Raw genomic sequence first — 23,713 nt, forward strand, 5'->3', positions numbered from 1 at the left:
ACCCAGAGTTGAGTCGCATTGAATGACTTTCCTTTGATTGCTGGCCCGAAGCGTTGTGACTGTAGGGCGGTCAGCTGAACAGGCTGACAAAACATATTTTCGTTGTCAAATAAAAAGCAAGGCTTTGCAGGTTCTCGGTAAAACTTTTAGGGTTTGCGGAAGTTTTCTGTGTTGTTTTAAAGAACGGTTCGTTTGTCGTTACCACTTTACGTTTTCGTTGGCGGTTTTGAGCGTTGAAAAATCCAGAAAAGAACAAAGTAAAGTCGTATTTCGTTTTTTTAATCTTAAAATTTTTCGAAACCTGTGTACTAATTCAAATTGTCATGATATATTTATGTTTTGTTAATTAATGCTTGGTTCGGACAAGTTTTGGCGCTGGTCTAGAATCCTACCACATTTACTAAATCAACGCACAATATTTGGGTCAGGGTGCGAGTTAGCGTTTGGGTGTGGGTGGGTCAAGTATTATTTTATTTATTATTTAATAATAATACTTGACCCACCCTAACCCAAAACGCTAACCCGCACCCTAACCCAATTAATGTGAGTTGTGGTAGGATTCTAGACCAGCGCCCAAGTTTTTTTAAACCCAGGTATTAATTATACTTTGGTGGCTATGTTACAAAATGTTTTAGGAACAATTTGTTTGTTTTTTTAATCTTGCGTTTTTTATAGTTTTTTATTTGTATACTACACAGAGGGGCGCTGGTCTAGAATCCTACAACAACACACATTGTTTGGGTTAGGGAGGGTCAAGTATTATTACTAAATAATGAATTCAACAATACTTGACCACCCCACTCCCAAACACTAACTCGCACCCTAACCCAAGTATTGTGCATTGATCTAATAATTGTGGTAGGATTCTAGACCAGCGCCCATATATGGTATGTTTACTTATTGCATCAAAAATATAGAACTTTAATCAATTATAAAACAACACAGTTTTTCTTATAGGGAACGACTTAGCCAGATTGGAAACTTTAATATTGCACAGGAAATGTTTATGTAGCTTAAAATTGCACATTGTGATCGCCGTAAAATGCAATCAGCAGCGAAAAGTCACTTAACTTCAGGCGCGCTAATGGTTTTCAGTATACTACTTCATTTTTAGCCGTGAATATATTAAAAATAACGCTTTTACAGCCGCCCAAGTTTTAGTAAAAGTACTGTTTCAGCCGCGCATTTTTAAGCTGCAAAATTAATTCCATGCAATATCTGAAGTTTCCAATCTGGCTAGTAACTGGTATTTTCCCATTCTTTGTATCCCAGAAATATGCTGTTGTTAATGATCGATGAGCAGAAAAGCGACTGAACGTTTTTCTGACTGCTCCGCTGCGAGATCATTGACACCAATGACAGAGCTAGCCACAAATTCTAACTTTGCAAAGTAATGTTTGCCCCCCATCAGCAGAATGGCAACGGGAACCAAATTCCTCTGAGCAACAACATACTCACCCAGCAGCCTTTTGTGCACACCCCTAGTGGTTTTCTGGGGCCAGATTCCCTAAATGCATCCCTCGTCAAGAATGCCGGGCAAATGGCATTGGTACAGGAGCGCAACCCGCACTATCAGAACAACATGCAATGGATGAATAATGGCGCCGGCAACAATGTTCACCACCTCGGAAATGGGAACTACGCGAACCCGTGCTGGTACGCCATGTTCGATTACGATGCCAAAGCAGAAGACGAGTTAACTTTGGAATCCGGCCAGCAGGTTGAGATCATTTCAAAAGACGCCGGGGTTTCGGGAGATGAAGGCTGGTGGACAGGCAAGGTTGCTAACAAACTCGGTGTTTTTCCCAGTAACTACGTCCAACCAAAGACGGGGCTTCCTCATAAAGTCCAACAGCGAACTAGAGTTTATCAGAAATTAAGCGACGACGACTCGCCATCCGATCCTTTAGAGGAAGCTGCCGAAGACGGAATTGTAGCGCCAAAACTATCCATCAATCTACAAGAAATCGACTTCAACGCACTCCAGCTGCAAGAAATAATTGGCGTTGGCGGCTTCGGCAAAGTCTACCACGGTTTCTGGGGCGACAAAGAAGTTGCGATAAAAGCGGCCAAAGTGGACCCTGACGAAGATGTGCGCAACACAGTCGAAAACGTCAGGTCCGAAGCCAGACTGTTCTCGCTACTCTGCCACAAGAACATCATCGCACTAGAAGGAGTTTGCCTCCAGGAGCCTAACCTCTGTATAGTGTTGGAGTATGCTCAGGGCGGGGCTCTCAATCGATGTTTGCAGGGCCGTAAACTGCCACCTCAGGTGCTTGTTGATTGGGCCCTTCAAATAGCGCAAGGAATGCAGTACCTTCACAATGAAGCACCTGTCCCATTAATCCACAGGGATCTCAAGTCTAGCAACGGTAACTATTGCAAACTTTTATATTTTGTTTTATTGTTTACTGCCGTCGTTTGTTTGTGGGCAAGTCAACAAAGAGCACCTATGACAACACTGATATTGTTTTAACTATTATGTAAACCTTATAGCACCACATTTTTTACAAACTATTTTAGCTATATTTAAGACATTTGGTAATTAAGGAAATAAGTTGTATTAGTTATTATATATTGTGTTTAAAAAATTTTAATCTATTTACTTTAATTATAAAATCCCTTTACGGCTGTAAATTCTGCAATGGTGATCATAAAAACCCATTAATATTAATCATGAATATTTACTTAAAATTGAAATGATTAACTATAACAGCTGTCAGCCAATGCACTGCAAGATTGGTATAGTAATATTGACTTTTTAGGGCATTTCATTTTGAGAGATACCCTTATTCTTTTGGGAGGTGGTGAATCAATATTACACGACTGTAAAACATCCTACCAATTAAAATAATTTGTCATCTACAAAAGTCTAGCTGTGACAGCTGGAACTTTTCATTATATCTATTTAAAAAACTTTATACCACTGGCCACCATTTGTTCCTGTGGGTTTAAAGCAGGGGTTCTTAAACTGGGGTCCATGGACCCCTTGGGGGTCCGTGTACTAATTTCAAGGGGTCCATGAAGGCCAAATTGAAATATTACCGTACGTTTGAAAAGTAATCAAATTAAAAAAGAGTTTAATTAAAAATGAAACGTTTTACCACTGAATGTTAGACTCCTTTTTGCTTAAACCAACAGCATATTTCTAACAGGCTATTTGATTGTGACATCAATTTATGAGATCATTTTTAATAATTTCTTGCCTACAGGGGTCCACGTGAAGCAAATAATAATTTTAGGGGTCCGCGGTGAAAAATGTTTAAGAACCCCTGGTTTAAAGCCTACATATGTGTTGACTAAACAATTTATTGGTTGTCAAAAAGTCTTGAAATGCTAGGATGATTAAAAAGTGCCTCGAACCTTGTCCCTTCGGATTTTAAAAACTTTGACTTAAATAAACTTAAAATTAGTGACTAATAAGCCACAAAACGTTATTTGTAATATTTTAGTTCGCCTACACAGTTTGTTAGGCTGTTATGGAAATCCAGTTTTGTCATTGGCTACTATTTGTGGGAGTGGATTATTCCCCTGTTTTCGTTATGTGATGATCTCAAAACACAATTTAATAGACAACATTTTCTTATTAATTGTAACACTTTCTTGTGAAATTTAGTTTCTAAATGCCAAAAATAATACTTATTTAATACACAGTTAATATAGGAGCATAATGGTTGGAGGTTGTAGTAAGACGTAGTAAGAATATCAAAGCCCACACAGAAGTAACAAGTTACAATTGAATTAAAAGTTATTTGAAAGTTTAAAATGATACCTTCTTCTGTATGGGCTTTGATATTCTTTCTACATTTAACATACATATATCAATCACTAAGAAAAGATAAATTGGCTTTAATAGCCAAAAAATCAAATTGTTTGATGTGTGTCATATTGTTTCTCCAAAATTAAAAATAAAAATATGGAAAACTATATTTTGCACTGCAGAAAATGCTTCCATAGTGTTTGCTATTTACTCACCAAAATCTCTTATATATTTGACCTTATATTGTTGTCCAGCCATTCAATGAAGAGAGGCCTTTGGTGCAAAGGTCAAACTTGTGTGCTTTAGTTTCTTGCTTACTCTGCTGTTTGGCATTTGCTTCCTTCAGCTGAAGGCCATGGAGCTATAAAAGCTATTTTTGTGTTTGCACATAAAATGCACTGCTGTATACTTGGTCATAAAAATGTGCCACATTATATATGTTAAAACAAATAATATTCAATCTTTTATAAATCTTGGTATTCTTTGCATCTGGAATAAATCCTACCTCAACGTTAATACTAAACATTTCATACATGCATTTGTTATCAAAATTAGACATGAACCTTAGTTTGCTGCTTTATTTTGATTTCTGTAATGGTATGGTATTCATAACATGTTTTACATGATTCTGTCAGTAATTTTTAATGTCATGTTAATTTAAAAGCAGTATGTTATTGCATACCTGTTGTTGCACCCAATACAGCAAATATGATGTTGATTTTGGCACGGCAGACATGGCCAATAGGCAACAAAAAACAATTGGACTTTAAACACATGGTATCTTGATGCCAGCAGCTTTCATTTAGGCAGTAAATTTGTCAGTTTAGTATTTTGTGAAATGATTGATGTTCAAAACATAAAAGTAATTAACCAATTTCTACTTCCTTCTTTCGTTTTTATCAGGTATTTCCCCTTTTTGGTTGTCCTTTCTCATTGCTTCCCTCTGATTGACTTTAATAGTATCGCCCAACCCTTATTTCCTTCACATATAAATATTTGATGATATATCCATGCTAAAGGACGTTATTTACTTTAGACACATTGTCTTAATTGATATCTTGGTAATAATTAATTCCCAAACTGTTGGACAGAATTTATATCTCTGCAGACAAATGCATTGGCAGTTTTACACTTTGAGGTTGATTTTTTTACAGGGTTGAGAACTCACGGGTGTTTACTGTTCATATATATTCCCATATGCATCTTACAGTTGTTCTACCTAAAACAATGCTTATTTTATATTATATTTAATATTTACTTATGTACATTTTTATTTTATGGAAGGTTTTTGTTTTGCAAATTATCAATTAAAATTTCTAATCTTCTTATATATATATCAATTAAATGTTTGCAAACTACTTTTCACAACAGTATTTTCTCGCATTTACTGTTTTCAGTTTTGATTGGCGAGCCTTTCAACGATGCAGATGACATCTACAACAAAACTATGAAGATTTCCGACTTTGGTCTCGCTCGTGAGATGTACAAGACGACACGCATGAGCGCAGCAGGAACTTACGCCTGGATGGCGCCAGAGGTCATCAAAACATCGACTTACTCCAAGGCTAGCGATGTGTGGAGGTAAATGCACCTTAATTTTACATCTGTTTATGATGTATTAGTTAGACTTTCTTGTTTTAATCAAAGTCGGCCATATATACTGTAAGTCAAGTCCTGATGATGCCTTATTTTGTGGTAAATTTTATTTTTCTTAAGAACTTATAAATGGTGAAATTTGATTGAGACAGGAAAGTCTAAAGAATGCATTCTTATATTTACTTCAACTTCTACTCATTGATGGCTTTTACCTGTCAGGGTTTGGAGATAAGTTACGTTTTTACCATTTCTATTTGTCACCGGTCTAAGATATTGTGATTGGTGATTTAAAGGATTCATGTCAGTTTCTTTTTTTGCAATTCCCACTGTTGTTTCTGTTCTTTAAAAAAAGTTTTTTTTAGGAATTTTTCTGAAACTATTATTTTAAAAAGGGTTGAAAGGTGTATTGTTTTTGTAAGGCCGGCAATCATCTTAATGAAACATCGTTATTTGCAATTTTTTTATAAAATCTATTTTGGATCATAATTCTATTTTTTTTAATGTGATATTTGCATCTCAGCAAAATTAATTGCTGTTACTAAATTAAATGGATAAAATGTAACAGTTACTTAAAAGACTTTTAGTCTAAATATCTGTTACATTCATAAATAATTGTTTCTTTTTATCAATTAGGAATTAGTGGTTTATGTTGTGGGATAAATTACATTGTGTTGGTGGTTTCCATTTGATGTTTTAACCGACCACCCTGGATCAATTGATCGTTTGTTACTTCGGCCACGAATTGTGACTCACGGTCGCTTTCTCATTAGGTTTTGTTGATTTACTTTATTGTTCTCCTCCCCATTGCTGATTTAGCTTACCACCCAAGTCAAATCGGTAATCGTCATTTCTTAAATGAAAAGGCTATAATTAGGTTTAGTTATGGGAAAGCTTTTGATTAATATTAATCAAAATTTCCATTGTTGTTTTTTAGTTTCTAGTGTAAAACTTTTCCAGTTTTTGTTAAAATTTGTTAAAAAAAGTGTTGTCGCACTAAAATGTTAAACTAAATTTGTGTAAAAAATGAATTCCTTTACACATCTGATGTATTCCAGAACAAAAAATTGTGTGAACATAACATTGCACTACATGTTTAATAGCCTAGGTACATTTACTAATAATCCATTTGGAATGAGTGAAATAATTGCCTACATGTGTAAAACACAGACTTAGTGTTACATCTCCAGTTATTTTCAATTGCATTAAATAATTAATGTCTGTTTTTTTATTTTTAATCATACCTAATAGGCCATGCAATTTTTATTTTGTTACACCAGCACGGAGTTCAGTTTACTAACCATTTCATTTAGCAAATATTACTAGATCCCTCCCCGAAAAAAAATTAATTAAAGTATAAAGCAGGGGTGGGCAACCTGTTTCTAGTCGCGGGCCAAAACCAAACTCAGAAAGGTCTCTGTGGGACTTTAAATTTAAATGCCATAGTTTTGACACATCCTATTATAATAACCCCCCAAAATGGGCTACATAAAATGCATTTTTGTTATGTCACTTTCAGACGTAGTTCATACAATCAGTATCACCCAATCCTGAAGTTACATCATTTGTAAATTCAAAAGCAATAAGAAAACTTTAAAAGTGAAACTCAAATTTTGCTTATTAACTTATTTATGACTTTACACAGAGTAATAGTGTCAAAAGCTATGTTCAATATTAAATAAACTTAACCATTTTATAGCCTGAATCCTTCTAAATTAGTATTTTTTACCTTTTTTTTGTGGCAACCTATGGCAACTTTTTAATGAACCTTTTGTAAGCTAACAAAAAATCAATAATTTCAAGTTCAATTATATGAGCCATGTGTTTGACTTGCTTCTGCAAATTTGTCAAGTATTGCAAGGTTCTTGCTTAGAACCAATCTCAATTACCTTTACCATATAAAACTACTGCAGTCGGCAACCCAATTAAATCAAACAGCGACCCAATTTTGGGTTGCGACACTTGTGTAAAAAATTAAGTTGTAAATGAATGAAGTTAAAATGCTCGATCAAAGCAATCCCTAAACAAAGTGGTGAATTACAGCCATCCAGCCAACATTAAGCTTAACCAAATCCTTGCTTTGTCCAGCTACGGCATCTTACTATGGGAGCTTCTGACGGGGGAACAACCTTACCGGGGCATCGATGGACTCGCTGTAGCCTATGGAGTGGCTGTCAACAAACTCACCCTTCCTATTCCTTCAACATGCCCGAATGAGTTCAAGGATCTACTGGAGGGTAAGTGTTGGTGCTTTTTTGTTTGCTTCTTGTGAAAAATTGAGATTAAATTAATTCATTGTAATACTGTAATACTGAACTTTTATGTTGTGTTGTGTAAAGAATGTTTTTTATCGAACTTCAACTGAAGCATACATAATTTGCATATACACAAAAGTGTATTCTGTGATCTAGTTTTTATAGCCTTGTTTTGCTTGCACTACAATCCTGATCAGGCTTACTGATTTAGGTAAGCCTCTCCGTAGCCATCTTGTGTGTTTTTATCAAACTTATTAGGATTTTCAGAAAGTTTAAGACTTTGATAGAGAACGAAAAAAATGAAAACAGAGACAAAGCTTGTAAATGTATTTATCTCAAAATTTCCCATTGTTGAAGTAAACGATCTGGTAGTGTGTAACTTATTGAAAGGCCATAAGCCCCAGTTGTACTGCTAAAATGACCCCCATGAACAAAATATTCTGAAGTACTCCAAAACCAATTGCAGACCCACCTAATCTGTTGATTAACAGGTTTGCTTGCATTCATTCATCAACAGATTCGGTGGGTCTGCGATGCCTTTCGGTGTACTAATGTTATATAAAAGCTGTACTCATAGGTCAAAACGCAGCCTTAGAAGGTCTAGATTACAGTTATTGGACAAGTGTGTATTTTCAAGTTAAACCTGCCCTTTGTAAATGCTTTCTGATATCATAGCACAAGTTTTAATAATGCTGCAGACTTCTAGGCTTGCTCTTTCCCGAGTTCCTCAAAACTAAAGCTTACCCCAATTTTTTGTCTACAGCTTGCTGGGCAGCCAACTCCAGCTTGCGTCCAAACTTTGCAATGATTCTCACCAGTCTTCAGACAATCGCCGAGTCGACATTCACTTCCGTAGACGACGACTCGTTCAAAAGCATGCAAGCTGATTGGAAACTGGAAATCCAAGCCATGTTCGACGATCTTCATGCCAAAGAAAAGGTAAAAAAATAGAAATTATATAAGAGAGTTTTAAGGTTTATCAAAAAATATGATGTTGCTATAAATATTGTGATTGTAAAAAAGCACTTTGTTAAGGGATTGACTTGACTTTGGTTAGTAATTTTGTCATAATCTTTTATTTATTAAAGACTCCGCTCTAAATTGGGATTTTCATAGTACATCACATTTCAGTTGTAGCTTGAAGGTGCAGTTTTGCTGGGTTTAGTACCTGCATAATGTGCATATATACCTTAAAAAAACATTGGTGTTAAATTATAATTTTATGTTGACACAAGCTTTTGTATAACTCTGCTTCATCCGGCAAGAGTAAGATTAAACAAATAAAATGCACAAGTTTGTATCTTTAATTAACGGATTGCTTTAAAATATGATCAGAATGCAGCCTGGAAAATTCACTGTGGTCTTTAAATCACCGTTCACAGCTTATATGCATTAGGGGCTGATTTGTTGACTAATCATGACACCTTTTAACCCCGTGTAAACCTCAGTGCTAGGCGCATGCAGCACCAGTTGTGCTACACCAGTCTATTTGCTTTTATCCATGTGATACAAGTGGCGACCAAGTGGGGCTATTTTCGGTCAGTGGTTTTCTCCTTACTGACGGTGCCTAGACTTTCCAGTCGGTATTTTTGCCTTTAAATATAAAGGAACCCCTTTCTGAATTTAAACTTTCAGGAAGGAACCGGTATATCTACGGCACATTGTTGGCTGATTTATATTGGAAAACTAACCATGAACGTTGTCGTTCTATTGATTTGAGTGGTGTAACTTTAGAATGCCCCATTTGACTGATTGAGGAGTATAAATGGGTACACTATGCATGTGTCTGTACTGTGACTTGATAATGAATTGCAAAGCCAAGAAGGTTTACTTCTCAGTCACATTAACTAAAATGATACAAGTTTGTATCGAAGCGTCTTAATCAAGATGATGTCAATCTATTCAACTGTTTTTCTTTGCAATTCATTTTCAAGAAGATTGAAATTATGTAACAGCTTGATTTTCTTATCATAAAATACTATTATATTGATGTTAACTTCTGAATTTTAGCTAAATTAACAAAACTTTTTACTTTGTTGTTTGTGTACCATCAATTTGGCCATATAAAGTCAGTTTGACTGTAAAATATAATTTTTAAAAACTGGTTACACAACCTGTCATTGTTATGTTGTTTAAAAAAAGTGGGAAAGTTCCTTAATTTTGTAGATTGCATATTATGCAGAAAATCACGTTTTAGGACGACGTTTACAAGTGAGTCATATAATATGGGGATTTTGCCAGCCACCACACACTCTTAAAGGGTTATGCTTAAGCCACAACAATCCACTTTCTCACCATGAACGACACGGCAAACCAAACACCTGTAACTAGAATCAAATATTTTTCTTCATTAAATGTATTTGTGTTTTTACTTTGACTTTCAATTGCCTAACTTTCATCATAAAAACTGAAATGTGTCATTGTTTATTCATATAATGATTAAAAAGTCCCCAATGAAGGTACTGCCAGTCCTGACTATTGATTCTTATGCAAGGAAAACTTGTTTACAAACCATTTTTTTTATTTACAGCTATCAGTTCTACTTAACTTTTTTATCTCAAGCGCCAATTTTTATTTTACCTGGTTTTTGAAAAACATAAAACAGTAAAATTTCACACAATGGTCTACCCTCTCTGATATATGCACAACTCCTGAATACTAGGGTAAATTTACTGCTAATTTATTTTTCAACCAGTCGTTCTTTAAATTTAAAATAATTGTTTTTTTGAATAAAATAAGTCCCAGTCCAAGTCATGGGTTGCCCGAGTCAGATCCCAGTAAAAAAATTAAAACATTAACTGATAAACTGGTCGGATTATGAGCAATAACTCACATAAACGCCACATAAGCAATCAAGTTGTTTTATGTGCAAAAATGAAAAATAATGTCCAATGAAAAATAACATCCATTTCAACCAAAGTCATTTGTCCGAAAGACTTACGTCAGGTCAAGTAATTTGCTCAAAAGTTAATTCAAGTCAAAATCATGACTCAAGTCCAATTAAGCCAAGTCATTAACTTAAGACAATACAACGCTGGCTTCTGATATACCCTTTTTTGCATTCAGGAGCTGTGCAGTCGTGAAGAGGCGCTGACCCGTGCCACGCTCCAGCACAAGCTGCACGAGGAATACCTGAAGGAACGCGAGCGGGAGCTCCACAAGAGGGAGCTAGACATTGTACAGCGGGAACTCAACATCCTGCTCCAAGGCCCCAACCCCGAGGATAAGCCGCGGCCCGCCAAAAGAAAAGGAAAGCTGCGAAAGCACAAGATTCGGATTAGTGAGCCAACAGGTTGGTTTTTCTGTTTAAAGATGCTCTTAGTAAGAATAAGGGTCGGTTTATAATAGGTGTTTTTTGTTTATAGCAGTTTTTTCTTAGAAGCTCTTAAACTATTATATGCTTATAGTCACCAACCGATCGGACATCCCTAGCAAGGATGTGGCGAAGTCAAAAACTATTGTTCTGTATTCTACCAATTTTAATTTCAAAATAAAATTTATTTCTCATCAGACTCTTTATTAATATGTTATATTTGTTCCCTACTTCAATTTTCTGGACATGGATTTGAATTAAGTCTTTTTAAGCTTACCAATGTGAAAAGACCTTGATGTACTGTAATTGACATATTCTTTTTAATAAATTGCTCATTATTTGCCCTGCAGGTTCTTTTTTAAGAAATCACAAGTTTACTCAAGTAATGTTTAGTATGTATTTCTTCAAAAAAACATTTTTTTAATTCAAATAGCTACTTGTGTTTTTACAATCTTTAATTAGGTATTTCGGCATTTCCTTTTCGTGAAAAAAACAACATGTTTTCCAAACCTATTGTTTTTATTTGTTTAACACCCAATCATTGGTAAATCATCCACTAATGTTAACAACAAACACTGCTAGAATCTCTTAACTATTGTTACTTAAAATGAACTAAGTGCAGATTTTGTGTATTTTAAATCAAAACCCCAATAATTCCCACAAATTGTTATAGACACAAAATTTGCTAATTCTAGGTCTGCTGTTCTTTGCCCTTTACATGTAGATTTATGCACACCTTGCGATAAAGGCTGAAGTCAAGTGTTGATATTGCACACACTGTATCCAGTTATGTCACACGTAGTGGGTGGCCAATTATAAGTGCAACATTGCAACAAGGCCAACCTCATGTTTTGTTAGTGCCACAAATTATTGCTTCTGTGACGCAAAATAAAATGACCATGTAATACGATTCAGACAAATGCAACGAAACCCATTGGTGCATACCGGAAGCAGAATGCAATGAAAGCCAACATCATATTAATATAGGTTAAACATATGTTAATCACTTTACACTATATTAAAATTAGATGACGTTGAGTTTATGTTCACAAATGCTATATACATATGTGAGCGGACTTTGATATTTTTCAAAAATCTTGCTGTAAAAAAAGTCATTTTGTTACCCTTGTATTTTGTATAGAACAAACAATGAAAATTCTGATCAGTTTTGACCCAACATTTATCATGGCGCCACAACTCTAGTTGGCCTGAGTCCAATATCATTTGTTCTGGGCAATATTATGACACTTTACAACAATAATTAAGCACGGCACACCTTCCTGTATTACTGCAGCATATTCGCCATGCTGACATTGCAAAAAGTCAAAGCCCTGCTGCATTTAGTAATCAACACTTTTAAAAAATGTAAATCAAAACCAGGTGATACTTTGTATTTTCTGAAATCTTGTTTAAAAAAAGAAAAGGCAATGTTTTTGTGACTACAAATTACGATAGGGACTGGAAGACAATTAATTTGGGAGGTACAACACTATTTACAGAGTGTCATTCATTACTATGCTCAAACAAGGAAAAGAAGAAAATTGAAATGTTTAATTCAAAAAAGACCTTTCAAGGTAGAATTGCTACGTTGAATAGCAAATATAGATGAAGTTCTTATATCAATTTGGTAAACTACCACTTTGCATCATGTTCCAGCACTCATCGGATATTATCGAACATCTCTAGTCTTGAACAGCAACAAATATTCTGCATCAAAATATCGCAATTTTTGTTGTTTTACAGACTTCCAGCACATGTTAACCGTGAAGGCTTTGGTGGGTACTGATAGCCACACGAGTGCACTGCAGAGCATGATCGAACATGACACGAACAACCCCTTCGTTCCTCCAAGTCCATCACCCGCCATCCCACAGCTGCAAACCATACAAAGTAAGATTTTTTAGAACAAAATAATGATATTCTTTCGTCTAATATTTCTCATTTTTGTTAAAAGTGTTTTTTAAGAAAACTTTTTAATTCGATTTGACATCTTTAAATAGGGTTATTTTTTCCAAATGCTGGGTCTGTCTAAAACGCTTTTTTATGTTTTGACCTGGCTGTTTTTGTACAGTTGCCTGCTTATAATTTCTGTAAAAAAATTTATTATAAAATTTTTTTTGTGACCATTGACCCTAAAAAATCCAATTCGATTCGATTATTTCTAATAAGACTTATAAAATGCTTAATTGCCTCAAAAAACAAATTGTTTTACATGCCTGAAATACTGCTAGCGTTATTGCTTGTCAAAAAAGGGTTTTTAAAACTATAAAATAGGCTTTCTAGTTGAAGTTCAACGCCGGTTTAAAATTAAAACCTTTTTTTTTTTTTTTTCATTTATTTACCCTCCTGTTTAGATCCTGCCAATCTTGAGGACTCAATGTCGCTTGATGCTGCCAGGCAACTCATTGCCACCAAAAACGCCGTAATGGCGAAGCACACTTGTGAGTATATAACTTTTTAAAAATAATGATTTAAAGTAAAAATGTGTCTTTTTTCTGTGAAACGCTGCCTGTTTTCGCTACTTTACATTTTGTGGCTGTAAGATTGAATGAATGTTATTATTAGGCGCCGCGATGTTGTCAAAAACTGTGTTCAAAATAATTGTTTTTCACCAATAAAGTGTGAGGGCTTAGTCGTGTTTATATTTTCTCGTATTGAATTCTCAAACGTATAATTCCCTAATAATCTTAGTTTAAACCCATCATTTTTCTGCAATGGCAATTGTTTAGTTTGGTTAACTCAGGAAATACAACACTTAAAATATTTTGCTTTGTTAACTTAAGTTTTGTAAAAAGAACTGAACCGCCAAGACTTCGCTTTTATAAATTTTTTTGCCACATTTGGGTCGCTGCGAAAAAGGTAGTGTACTGCTTTGCACTGCTTTACAGAAAGTGTGAAGTCTCAATTAACATCCACTGTCCAATCGCAGTTATATAGTGATATATGCCTTTTGGTTTTCGTTCACACTGACTTTGTAGCAGTTCTCTTATACTTGCCCACTTCAAGTACAAACGCAGTCCGACTGCAATTCACTTTCTCTTTAGCAGCGTCACACTAGCTTCAGTAAACCAATTGCGGTCGTGCCACAATGAGATATAAAAACGAAAGTTTCGCATGCTCGTGTTTTTGCCGGCGGAATAGGGCTGGCATTTTTCCCGTTTGATCAGCTACGCAAAGCCAATAATGTACGTTGTGCATCGAAAAACGAAACAGGATTATTATTCGAAAATTAGCCCTGGGCTCCATTATATTTACTGTTTAATCTGTTGTTTAGCCAAAAGTATCAAAAATCAACAAATTTTGCGACAATGAACATAGTTCAGGTGTTTTAATAGGGGGTCAAATTTGAGACTCGGCAGTTATATTTTATTGTACTTTTTCTACCAACTTATCATTACTTCATTGAAATATCAAAATTGGCGTTCGCAACGTTCCGATATTATCCAATGTACGTTAAAGCTTCATAGTCGCACCAAATAAGGTTCAATTGCCGACTACGCAAAAAATAGAAATTAAAATAGAACCGACCTAGTATTACACCAGTTTATTTTCAGTAAAACCAGAAGTTAGACCTAAAAATGGAGCACAAAAGCTTATCACAAATTCGGTTATATTGACAGTACATTTAGAAAACCCAAACTGTCGAATGTAGAGGTGACCACCCAACGCAACTAGATAACTTTTGCCAGCTGCATGTATTTTGTGCTGTCCTTTTCACTCGATTAAATTTGGCACTTATGACCATGTTAAATATTTTTTTTAGGTTGTACTAAGTGACAATTTAGTAGTGGTCGGCCACCCCTGGTTAAATTGCGATTTCCATTTTTGGAAAGGAATCTATGCAGTGTACACTGTACAGAAAAACTTACTATGCTTACCAAATTTGTTAGGCCCCCAATTCATGTGGGTTCCGACTTAAATTTATTGTTTCTATTTATTAGGTCAGTATAGAAGCCTTGTTACAGCGATAAAATCGAAAATCTCGGTCTCTACAGGTTTTATCAAAAAAATATATAGTTTCCAGGTCATAATAATTTAGGTAGGCTCAAGTGATACGTGATTAGAAGCTTTGCCTGCGTAACCGCATTAAAAATCCAAGTCTAGCCTCAACAGATTGCAAACAAACAACATCCCAGATTTCAAATCATCACACGCATTGTTACGAAACAATCGATCCTTTCTCCTCTCAGCTGACGCCGAACAAAGCGAAACAGAAGAAGCGGAGGCGACGATTCGACCCACCGAGCTACCCCTACAGCACCAGTCGGCCCCCGCCGTGGCCCCAGTAGCCCCCACCCCCAACCATGTGCCACCCTTGCCCAGAGGGAGCTGTGACAGCGATGAGTTCCCAACGCCAAGGCCAACGCCGCAAAGCAGCCGGGAAAACAGGTGCGAATTATTTTGAAGTTTTTATCGTTTGTAAAACATACTAAAACGTTTGCAAACGTTCAAAATGCTACCTACTTCTGTATGTGGGCTTTGATATTCTTACATACGCCTTTCTACAACTTCCAACCATTATGCCCCAAAATTTCTACTATTTTCTCATTTTTAAATAAGTCCTTCATCACAGCATGAACCTAGAAACATTTCTGCTATTCGGTAGTAAGAATATCGGAGCCACAAATAAAGATTTATTCAAAACGTTCACAACGATACCTACTTCTGTATGGGCTTTAATTTTCTTTCTTCAACCTCACACCATTATGCCCTAAATTTCTACTATTTAAAAATTATTAAAATTATTCATTCGAAACATTCAAAATGCTAGCTACTTCCGTATGGGCTTCGATATTCTTACATACGTCTTACTACCACCTCCAACCATTTTTATTGAATATTTTAAATAAATCCTCCATTACAGCTTAAAGCGAGTCCAAAAGAGCATGAACCGCGCTCTGATCGAAGCTGCTGTCATCCTGGCAGCTGTTGCCCTAGGACGCGATGTTTGTTCCGTGGCAGAACTCATCGCTCATCTTCCACTTCCACAGTCCGAGGACTCTGGGAGCACAGGGTCGGGGGAATCCCGATCGAGTGGGGGCCGGAACCAGCACGGGGGCTCGCCGAAGAACAGGGTGAGACGGGGCTTGAGGGTTTATTATGTTTGTCTAGGGGGCTTATTTTCGCTTACATTTTACAGTTTCGATAACTATTGTTTTATGCAGCGTGAAATATAAGGTGGTTTATTTTTTGTACAAAACAAATTAGCTATATTGCACGTTACTTTACAAAACCTAAATTAGTTTTTCTTTTTCACAAAACTTGAATTTCAACATTTTTCCAGTTAACAATCCGGTAAATCGCACGGTATTACAGAAAACTTAATTTCTTGTTTTTTTTATTTGTTATTTTAAATTTTATACCAAATTTTCCCAGGTAACTATCAGCTATATCGCACGGTATTATACAAACTTAAATTCCTATTTTTGGCTCATTTTTTTCAATACTACCACTTTTTTCAGGTGACAAACGAACAGGTCACTCGCCTCCGCAACGCTCGCACAACCGGGGAAAAACCCAACCGAAACTCGGGGGTTTCCCTGGACAGCGAGCCGTCCACCTCGACTTTGCTGTCAGTGTCAAGTGGCGACGTGTCAGTGGCAGCCGACAACGTGGCACCGGCAGTGGCAGCCTACCATGCCACTGGCGACCTGGTGGCCACGCAAAAGAAATCGCCTGTATCGCTAAGGTGGGTTCAGAATTTTGATAAAAAGTGGACGTATGCTTAGCGCAGTGTTTCTTAACCTTGGACTAGGGATGTCCGATAGTATCGGATCGGAGCCGATACCCAATCAATTGTAAGTATCGGTACTTTTCCGATACTAGGGTGGTATCGGTACTTTTCCGATACTAAATTAACATTGGTATTTTTGTCATAAAAGGTATGTTCATCAAAAAATGTTTCAAAGGTTAAAAACTGATGGTAATAAATATTTTTTGAACTACACAAAGTTTTGACGCAATAACCGAAGAAAATTCCTCCTTGAACGTTTCAATTGAAACTATTTTATTTGTATAGTTATGACGTCACTGGTATCGGATCGGGTCGCGATACTTTTGGTTAAAAATATCGGATATCGGTATCGGAATAAATGTCAGTTATCGGACATTCCTACTCAGGACGAACCTCGGAAATCGAGCGCGAGTTTTTAAGTTTTTCCTTACATAGGTTGCATACACCCGATCCGTGAGATTACAGTGGTTCTTAAACTTTTAAAATTTTTTTTTTTTTAATTGCTCACGGTCCTTAAAAATATACACAAATAAACTCAATATAACACGTTGTTTTTAATTGTATCAATGGGACGGGTGCACTTGCTTCTTTGCTATCAGTTATGTTAACCTCTAGTTAGCGAATCACTTTATTTTAGTCTAGCAATCACGAACAGTTTTAAAACCGTGCCCACAGTGGCAGCGCAGCAAGAAAAAAAAACGTAAATTTCACTAGCACAACGCAACACTATGACGTCACACTGGACAATTCAACTTCAATCGTGCAATAACGTAAATTAACAACTAATAGGCTTGGTTTGAAAAAGTAAGTTGCCTGAAAATTTTTTTGCACAAAAAATTATCTTCTTTAGTCGTGTTGATTTTTTTGTTAGGTGCCTCGCGGTCCCAGAAAATTGTTTCGCGGACCCCAGTTTGAGAACCACTGCGTTAGAAATTAGTGCATTTCTAAGCAAAAAGGTCTACGACAATCAGGGCATCCAATGGCAGAAAAGTCCAGACTTTTAGACCTTGAGGTCCTGGCAATGCACTAATTTGGACCTCTAGGTAAACTCCCGGCGTAGATAAATTGAAAATATTCGCTGAACATTCACAAAAGATTACAAAAAAGTGTGAGATGGCATTGATAACACTTGCCCCACTCTAACCCAAACGCGAACCCGAACCCTAACCCAAATAAAGTGTGATGTGATAATTATTTGAATGCTGGATAAAAAAAAACTTTCGGTAGGCATAAGATAGTTTCTCGTCCATAGTATATAGGATTGTTACGTCACAAAATGAGATATTGGAGCCTAAAGCGTTTATGTAATTATTAATTCAATGCACATTATTTGGGTTAGGGTGCTGGTTAGCGTTTGGGTTTAGGTGGGTCAAGTATTATTAAACTTAATCTTTTTAAGCACATTTGTTAATGCAAATTAGTGCATTGTCCAAGACCTCAAAGTCTAAAAGTCGGACTTTTTGATCCTTTGGATGCCCTAATTGCCGTAGACCTTTTTGCTTAGAAATGCACTAATTTCTAATGGATCGGGTGTTGCGTCTATACATCTTGATCTTGAAAGTACTGTGAGATTAATGAGCTAAGCCGAAAGGGATAAATATAAAAGGGACAAGATAAATGTATATGTTTTCTTTTCAAAATGCGCTGGATAACAGCAAATTTTTACCGGAGTTCGTCAAACGAGATATTTTTCCTTTTGCCCTGGGCACACCTGACGACCTTCCATGGCGCACCTGTTAGGAAACGCTGGCTTAGCGGCTCTGGATACAACAAATTTGTATTTTAGGTGGTTTCGTTTTTTTAGCATTGTCTGCTTTTGGCTTCACCTCCTGAAAGAAAAGGCATCTTTTTTACTTGATATATAGGTTGCAATAAATGCTTTTTTTGTAAGATAGCGGCTAAAGTTTTTAGTTAGACACTGTATGATCGCATATCCCTACATAATTAGGTAATATTGTGCAAACTTTGCGAATAAAATTCTTCATTCATTTTTGTTAACTTTCGTTCTTGATTACATTATAACAATACTTTTTTGGCATAATTAGTTCATTCCCAGTCAACCAAATGATTAAATCGCCGAAGTAATCTATGCGTACTCCAAAAAATAATCTTGTATTCTTGATTGTTTCACAAACGCTTCGTTATTCAACGTATTCTGCTGTGCCGGTTTCAAAGTGCAGATGTTTTTGATTGGCCGTGGTTCAAACAGTCCTTCTTGTGTATGTTAATGTAGGTCTGTCAAAGCAGAATTCCCCCAATCTACATGACGCGTTATGTTGCACATCAAGTTTAAATATAGCGCTCTACCCTTCCTGTCTCCAATGTGTTTTCTTGCCATTAATTATTTAGCTGTATTGAAAATCACCTGTTCGTCGCCCGGTGTTCACTTGGCATAGTTTTAACCCAGAAAATCGACAATTTATTATATTTATTTTATTATATATACAAAGTGATTTTTATGTCAAAAACAGGTGATACTTATATTCAAGCAATTAGTTTAACATTGGATGCGCAAAAATCTCTTGACTAGTTTGCTTTTGCGAAAACAGTAAAAATCTTGAAAAGTTTTGGACAAAAAATAAATTTATATTTTATAAAAAATGAAACTTTTTTCGATAACTAGGAATTTGTCCTTAATTTTACAAGAAAAAATTAGCATTTTTGCGTGGCAAGTCCCAGCTTTATCTGCGTGCACAATTAAATTTGAGAAAAATCGTCTGCGAAAAATTTAAATATTTAACGAGGTTCACCAATTTAAGCTAATAAGAAAACATCTCTTTATCATCAAGCCCTTTGTGCGCATTAAACGGTGGCAACAACTCGCAAAATAAACTGTCGTCTAAGACAGGGGTTTTGTAAACTTCGGCCCACAGAAAATTCTATTTAATTCTACAGCCCGCGGCATGTTTCCAAAATGAAGATAAACTACAGTTGACATGTTGTCGTATGCAATTCCAAACTAGATGCTGACGAAATTTTAAACTGAATGACAATTTATAAGGCTTACTACAGTTTTCATTGCATAGTTATTTACATTACCTTCGTTAACGAAAAGTAAGTTAATAAAGTTTGACATGAAATTTTTTTCGACCCCCGGTTTCCAGGCCTTACAATTGTATGGGTCTTTATGAAAAGAGTTTTGTGGCCCTTGGTCTAAACCAGTGTTTCTTAGTCAGGTGAATGGTTCACCCCAGGGTGAATAAATTTTTTGTGAACCAACCAAAAGGCGTGAATAAGGGTGAACCGTCAGAAATGGATGATAGTATCTTAACAAAAATCGAAACAACCTATTTTGTGCTGTTTTATATAGGCGGTATAGTTTTATCATATCATGAGACAAGGGTACTGAAATCTGAAGATAGATGCTAGGGGTGAACAAAACTAAAAAAAGTTTAAGAAGCACTGATCTAAACCATTTTCCCCGCCATCTGCAGAATCGCGGACGCTTCCGCCTTCTACAACCGCAGCACGAGCGCCGCAAGTGACGCGTCAGAGGGTGACGTTGCAACCCCGGTGGTGAGTCAGCACAATTGCATGCTGGTGGATTGCACGAATCAAGGATTCACCGGGGACGACGACATTTATAGGACGAGGGCCAACTACGCACGTCAAAACAACGCCAGCTATGAGCTAGGTGATGATTATAAATAAAATACTTTTTCGATTACTGTTTTAATCATTGTTGATGATTAGCAAGCAGAGTTGTTTTTTTAATCGTTTTGTCTGATAATTGTTTTTCTAAAGATTGTTGTATAGACTTACCGTGATCGAAAACCTAGCCTTTTCGCACCGGCTTGTGTTTTATTCTTTTTTATTTGCAAGCTTTGTTTTTTCAAGTTGATCTCATTCTTTAAGACAGTTTTGGGGTGTATTAGGCCTTGCTATTTATTTGCTCTCTATAGCAAACAGTGTGATAGAAAAATAGATAAATAAAATCAAATATGTTCGCATTATAATGCTTCACTTTAGTATTATGGCATGGGAAATGTTCAGGATAAATCCATGAAAATTATATTTCATCTTGTTAGTTGGAAGGTATCTACCTACCCTACAGAATAGTGGGTTTTATTTAACTCCTCGGACGTATTACTCGTTTCGTTCACCCATTGTATCTATGAGAACGAAAAAATCCTTTAACGCCAATATTCATACACACTTTTGCGTTGGGCACATCGCATTTTAGGAAAAAAATATAAATAAAAATTAAAAAAAATATAAAAAGGATTATTTGGTTCTTCTTTTTTTTAATAACCGGATATAATTGTTTTGTTGAATTCTAATACTACCTTGATTATTTATTATCGTTAAAAACATTAATGACCATTTGCAACAAAAACAGTAGTTAGCTTTAATTTGCCGTTTAGTTCGTTCACGACAACATTTCAACTGTATTTGATCTCCATTGGGAAAATATAGCTTGACGTCTTTTGAACACTCTTAGTCTTTGAACAGTTTTATTTTTGTGCAGCTTTTTTTTAAACTATTTGTTTATTGTGTTGAACATGAAATTAATACCGTTTGTTTTCGACTGATTTTTAAAACATTTGAAGTGGTCTAATTTTAGGTCTTCTATAAATTTTCTTTAAAATGCCTATTATATTTTTTATAAAACAAATGTACGTTTCATATTTACAGGCCAACAATCGCAGCAAGCAGTTGACCCAGTTTCCACAGCGCCACCCAGCGTCGTATACCGCAAACCTCCCTCAACAACCATCACCCCTACATCATCATCAGGGCCGGATATGAGCGCCGTTGCTAAGAAACGCTCTTCGTGGGGTCCCACCGAGGTCATGGGGGTCGGCGCCGGTCTGGAACCTGGTTCTGGGGGGTCGGTGGCGGCCCAGAGGGCCAGGGGCCACCGGCGCACCCCCTCAGATGGACGGCTGCCAAAAGCGTCGCTCGATAACGCTGTGAAGGTGTTGAAGTATCACAAGACGCCAGCCGAGAAAGGTAAAGTCTAAAATCTCGCTTCGTACTTTAATTTTTTGAATACAGGCTGGGTGTTTTGTTTTCGACACAAACGCTGGGCTTTTGAAGTGGTGTATCGTCCGGTTAAGTCGGCGTTTCTCAACCTTTTTTCGTTGCGAGCCAAATAATTTTGATTTTTGGCAAATTTCTCTTTCAACTATTTAAAAAAAATATTTAAAACTTCAAGGTGCTAAACGCATTGTTAATTTATGATATTGGTAAAAATGAAATATAAAAACCATGCCCCATTTCTCCCCAAACTGGCTTTGATGCAAGCGCAGATGTTAAAATAAAAAAATATACAGGAATATCAAATATGTCACCAGTCCACTTCTCCATAACCTCTAGGAAAGAAATGATCCTCATTGTTGTTATATTGCTTTCTTTTTTACCTGTAGATTTTTCCTTCTACGGAACTTTAGCCGCTTACTTAATCGTTTTTTGAATTAGTTAATTTAAAATATTTTTTAGTTTATTTTAAATATTTTTATAGAATTTATTTAAACTAATAGTTAAATATATTGTTTTAGTGTATACTAAATTTGTTAAATTTCTTGCAACGTATTCACGCTTCTAGTAATAACCCCTTCTTTTTCCCGCAGCTCTCGAAGCCGGCAAGGACCCCGAGCTTTGTCGACTCCCGGCCCCAACCGCCCTCTCTCGCCGCAAGAGCGACCAGGGGTCCGACCCTAGTGGTCTGGAACGCCCCAACAGCCTTGTAACACGACCCAGGCCCCACCGCGACAACAGGGGGGCCGTGTCTTCACCCTCAAGTGGGTCTGAGTCCCCAGTGGGTACCCGGCGCTTCGCAGACCTACCCCGGGGTAATGACGTTCACCCCCAGGCAAGCGCCCCCTATAATATGGGGGTCAGTGACCCCTACTTACACCAACAGCAGCAGCAGTCGCAACAGCAGCAAGCTTTGGTGACGTATCAGCCCCAGTACGCCCCCTACAGCGTCACCCCGCCGAGGGGGGGTGGGTACGCGCCCGTGACGCAATCGCCCCTGGTTCGAACCCCCCAAAACAACCCCCCTCCGACCCAAATCGACGAGCCGTCGCCGTTCGACGTTAAATTCCCGTCGCCAAAGCCACGCCCCCAGCACCACAGCCAATCAGAAGCGAGCGAGCAGGCGCCGCCCCTTCCCAAGAAGATGGTTCGCTTTTCGGGCGGTCGAAAGGTCAACTACCTTCCTGCTGTTAGCTACAACAGCCAGCGAAGCCTGCTTGATCTTAATATGGGCGAGGAGCAGGACATCCACGACCCGCTGGTGCGTTACAGCCCAAAGAAAGAGCCCAGTTCGTCGGAAACCGCTACTCATAGCGACAGTAGCGGAAGCGGCGTTTCGCTGAACTACAACGACCTGGAAAGGGAGTTTCTGCGATGACGTCAGCCAAATTTCGGCCCGAAATTTGTCAGCCAAGTCCACGGTTTTGGTCCAAGCTTGGTTGTCTCTTAGCGTAATCAAAAGAAATAGTGATATATCTATAAAACATGGCGATATATAAACTTTGCTTAATGTGCTTTAATTTTCGAGAGGCTATTTGCTGATTTCGGCCAAACCCTGGAGCTTTCGCGTTCCCACATTGTGACGTCACTATAGCGATGTCGCGATGACGCGTGTGTTGCCATGGTTACCCGCCCCTGTACGTTGCACTTTTCCGCCTGAACCTGCTGCAAGTGAAAACGCTGTGTGCGCCCACCGACGATACTTGGGAACGGTCGTCGTATCGTTCGTCTTTTCGATAAAAAGTAGCCCTTGAAATGAAAGGGTAAAGTTTGTGGTACAATTTGGACGGTAATGGACGCGGTTGATAGTTTTAAGGTTTAAAAAGTGCATTTTATCTTTCAAATATTTGCGCCATGAAATTAGCGCTCAAACTGTTTTTTTTTCACATAAATCAACATGGCGTCACTCACAGCTATTTTGTTGCGCGGTAGAACCGGCCGAAAATGTATTAGTAGGGTCCCCAACCCATTAGCATAAATTCCAACTAAGTCCTGCTGAGTTCACTAGAAAAAAAAATGTGAAATTCGAACTTACCAACTAAAGTGAAGCAACTAATCTTTCAACTTTCAATTTTTTC

The 23,713-nt window shown here is 37.1% G+C and overlaps 1 protein-coding gene across 1 annotated transcript; it reads left to right on the plus strand.

The window, feature by feature from the left end:
* Nucleotides 1–1,277: 1,277 nt before the first annotated feature.
* LOC146138741 (uncharacterized) lies at nt 1,278–23,509 on the plus strand. Its single transcript, XM_083393180.1, has 13 exons — nt 1,278–2,372; nt 5,158–5,341; nt 7,442–7,590; nt 8,372–8,547; nt 10,675–10,900; nt 12,665–12,811; nt 13,276–13,362; nt 15,112–15,310; nt 15,786–15,996; nt 16,384–16,610; nt 20,090–20,289; nt 21,291–21,608; nt 22,229–23,509. Exons 1-13 carry the CDS (start codon nt 1,394–1,396, stop codon nt 23,011–23,013), a joined length of 3,888 nt encoding a protein of 1,295 aa, XP_083249306.1. The 5' UTR covers nt 1,278–1,393; the 3' UTR covers nt 23,014–23,509.
* The last annotated feature ends 204 nt before the right edge of the window (nt 23,510–23,713 follow it).

The sequence above is a fragment of the Ascidiella aspersa genome, chromosome 7, assembly GCF_963924565.1.
Source record: "Ascidiella aspersa chromosome 7, kaAscAspe10.2, whole genome shotgun sequence".
Taxonomy (NCBI): Eukaryota; Metazoa; Chordata; class Ascidiacea; order Phlebobranchia; family Ascidiidae; genus Ascidiella; species Ascidiella aspersa.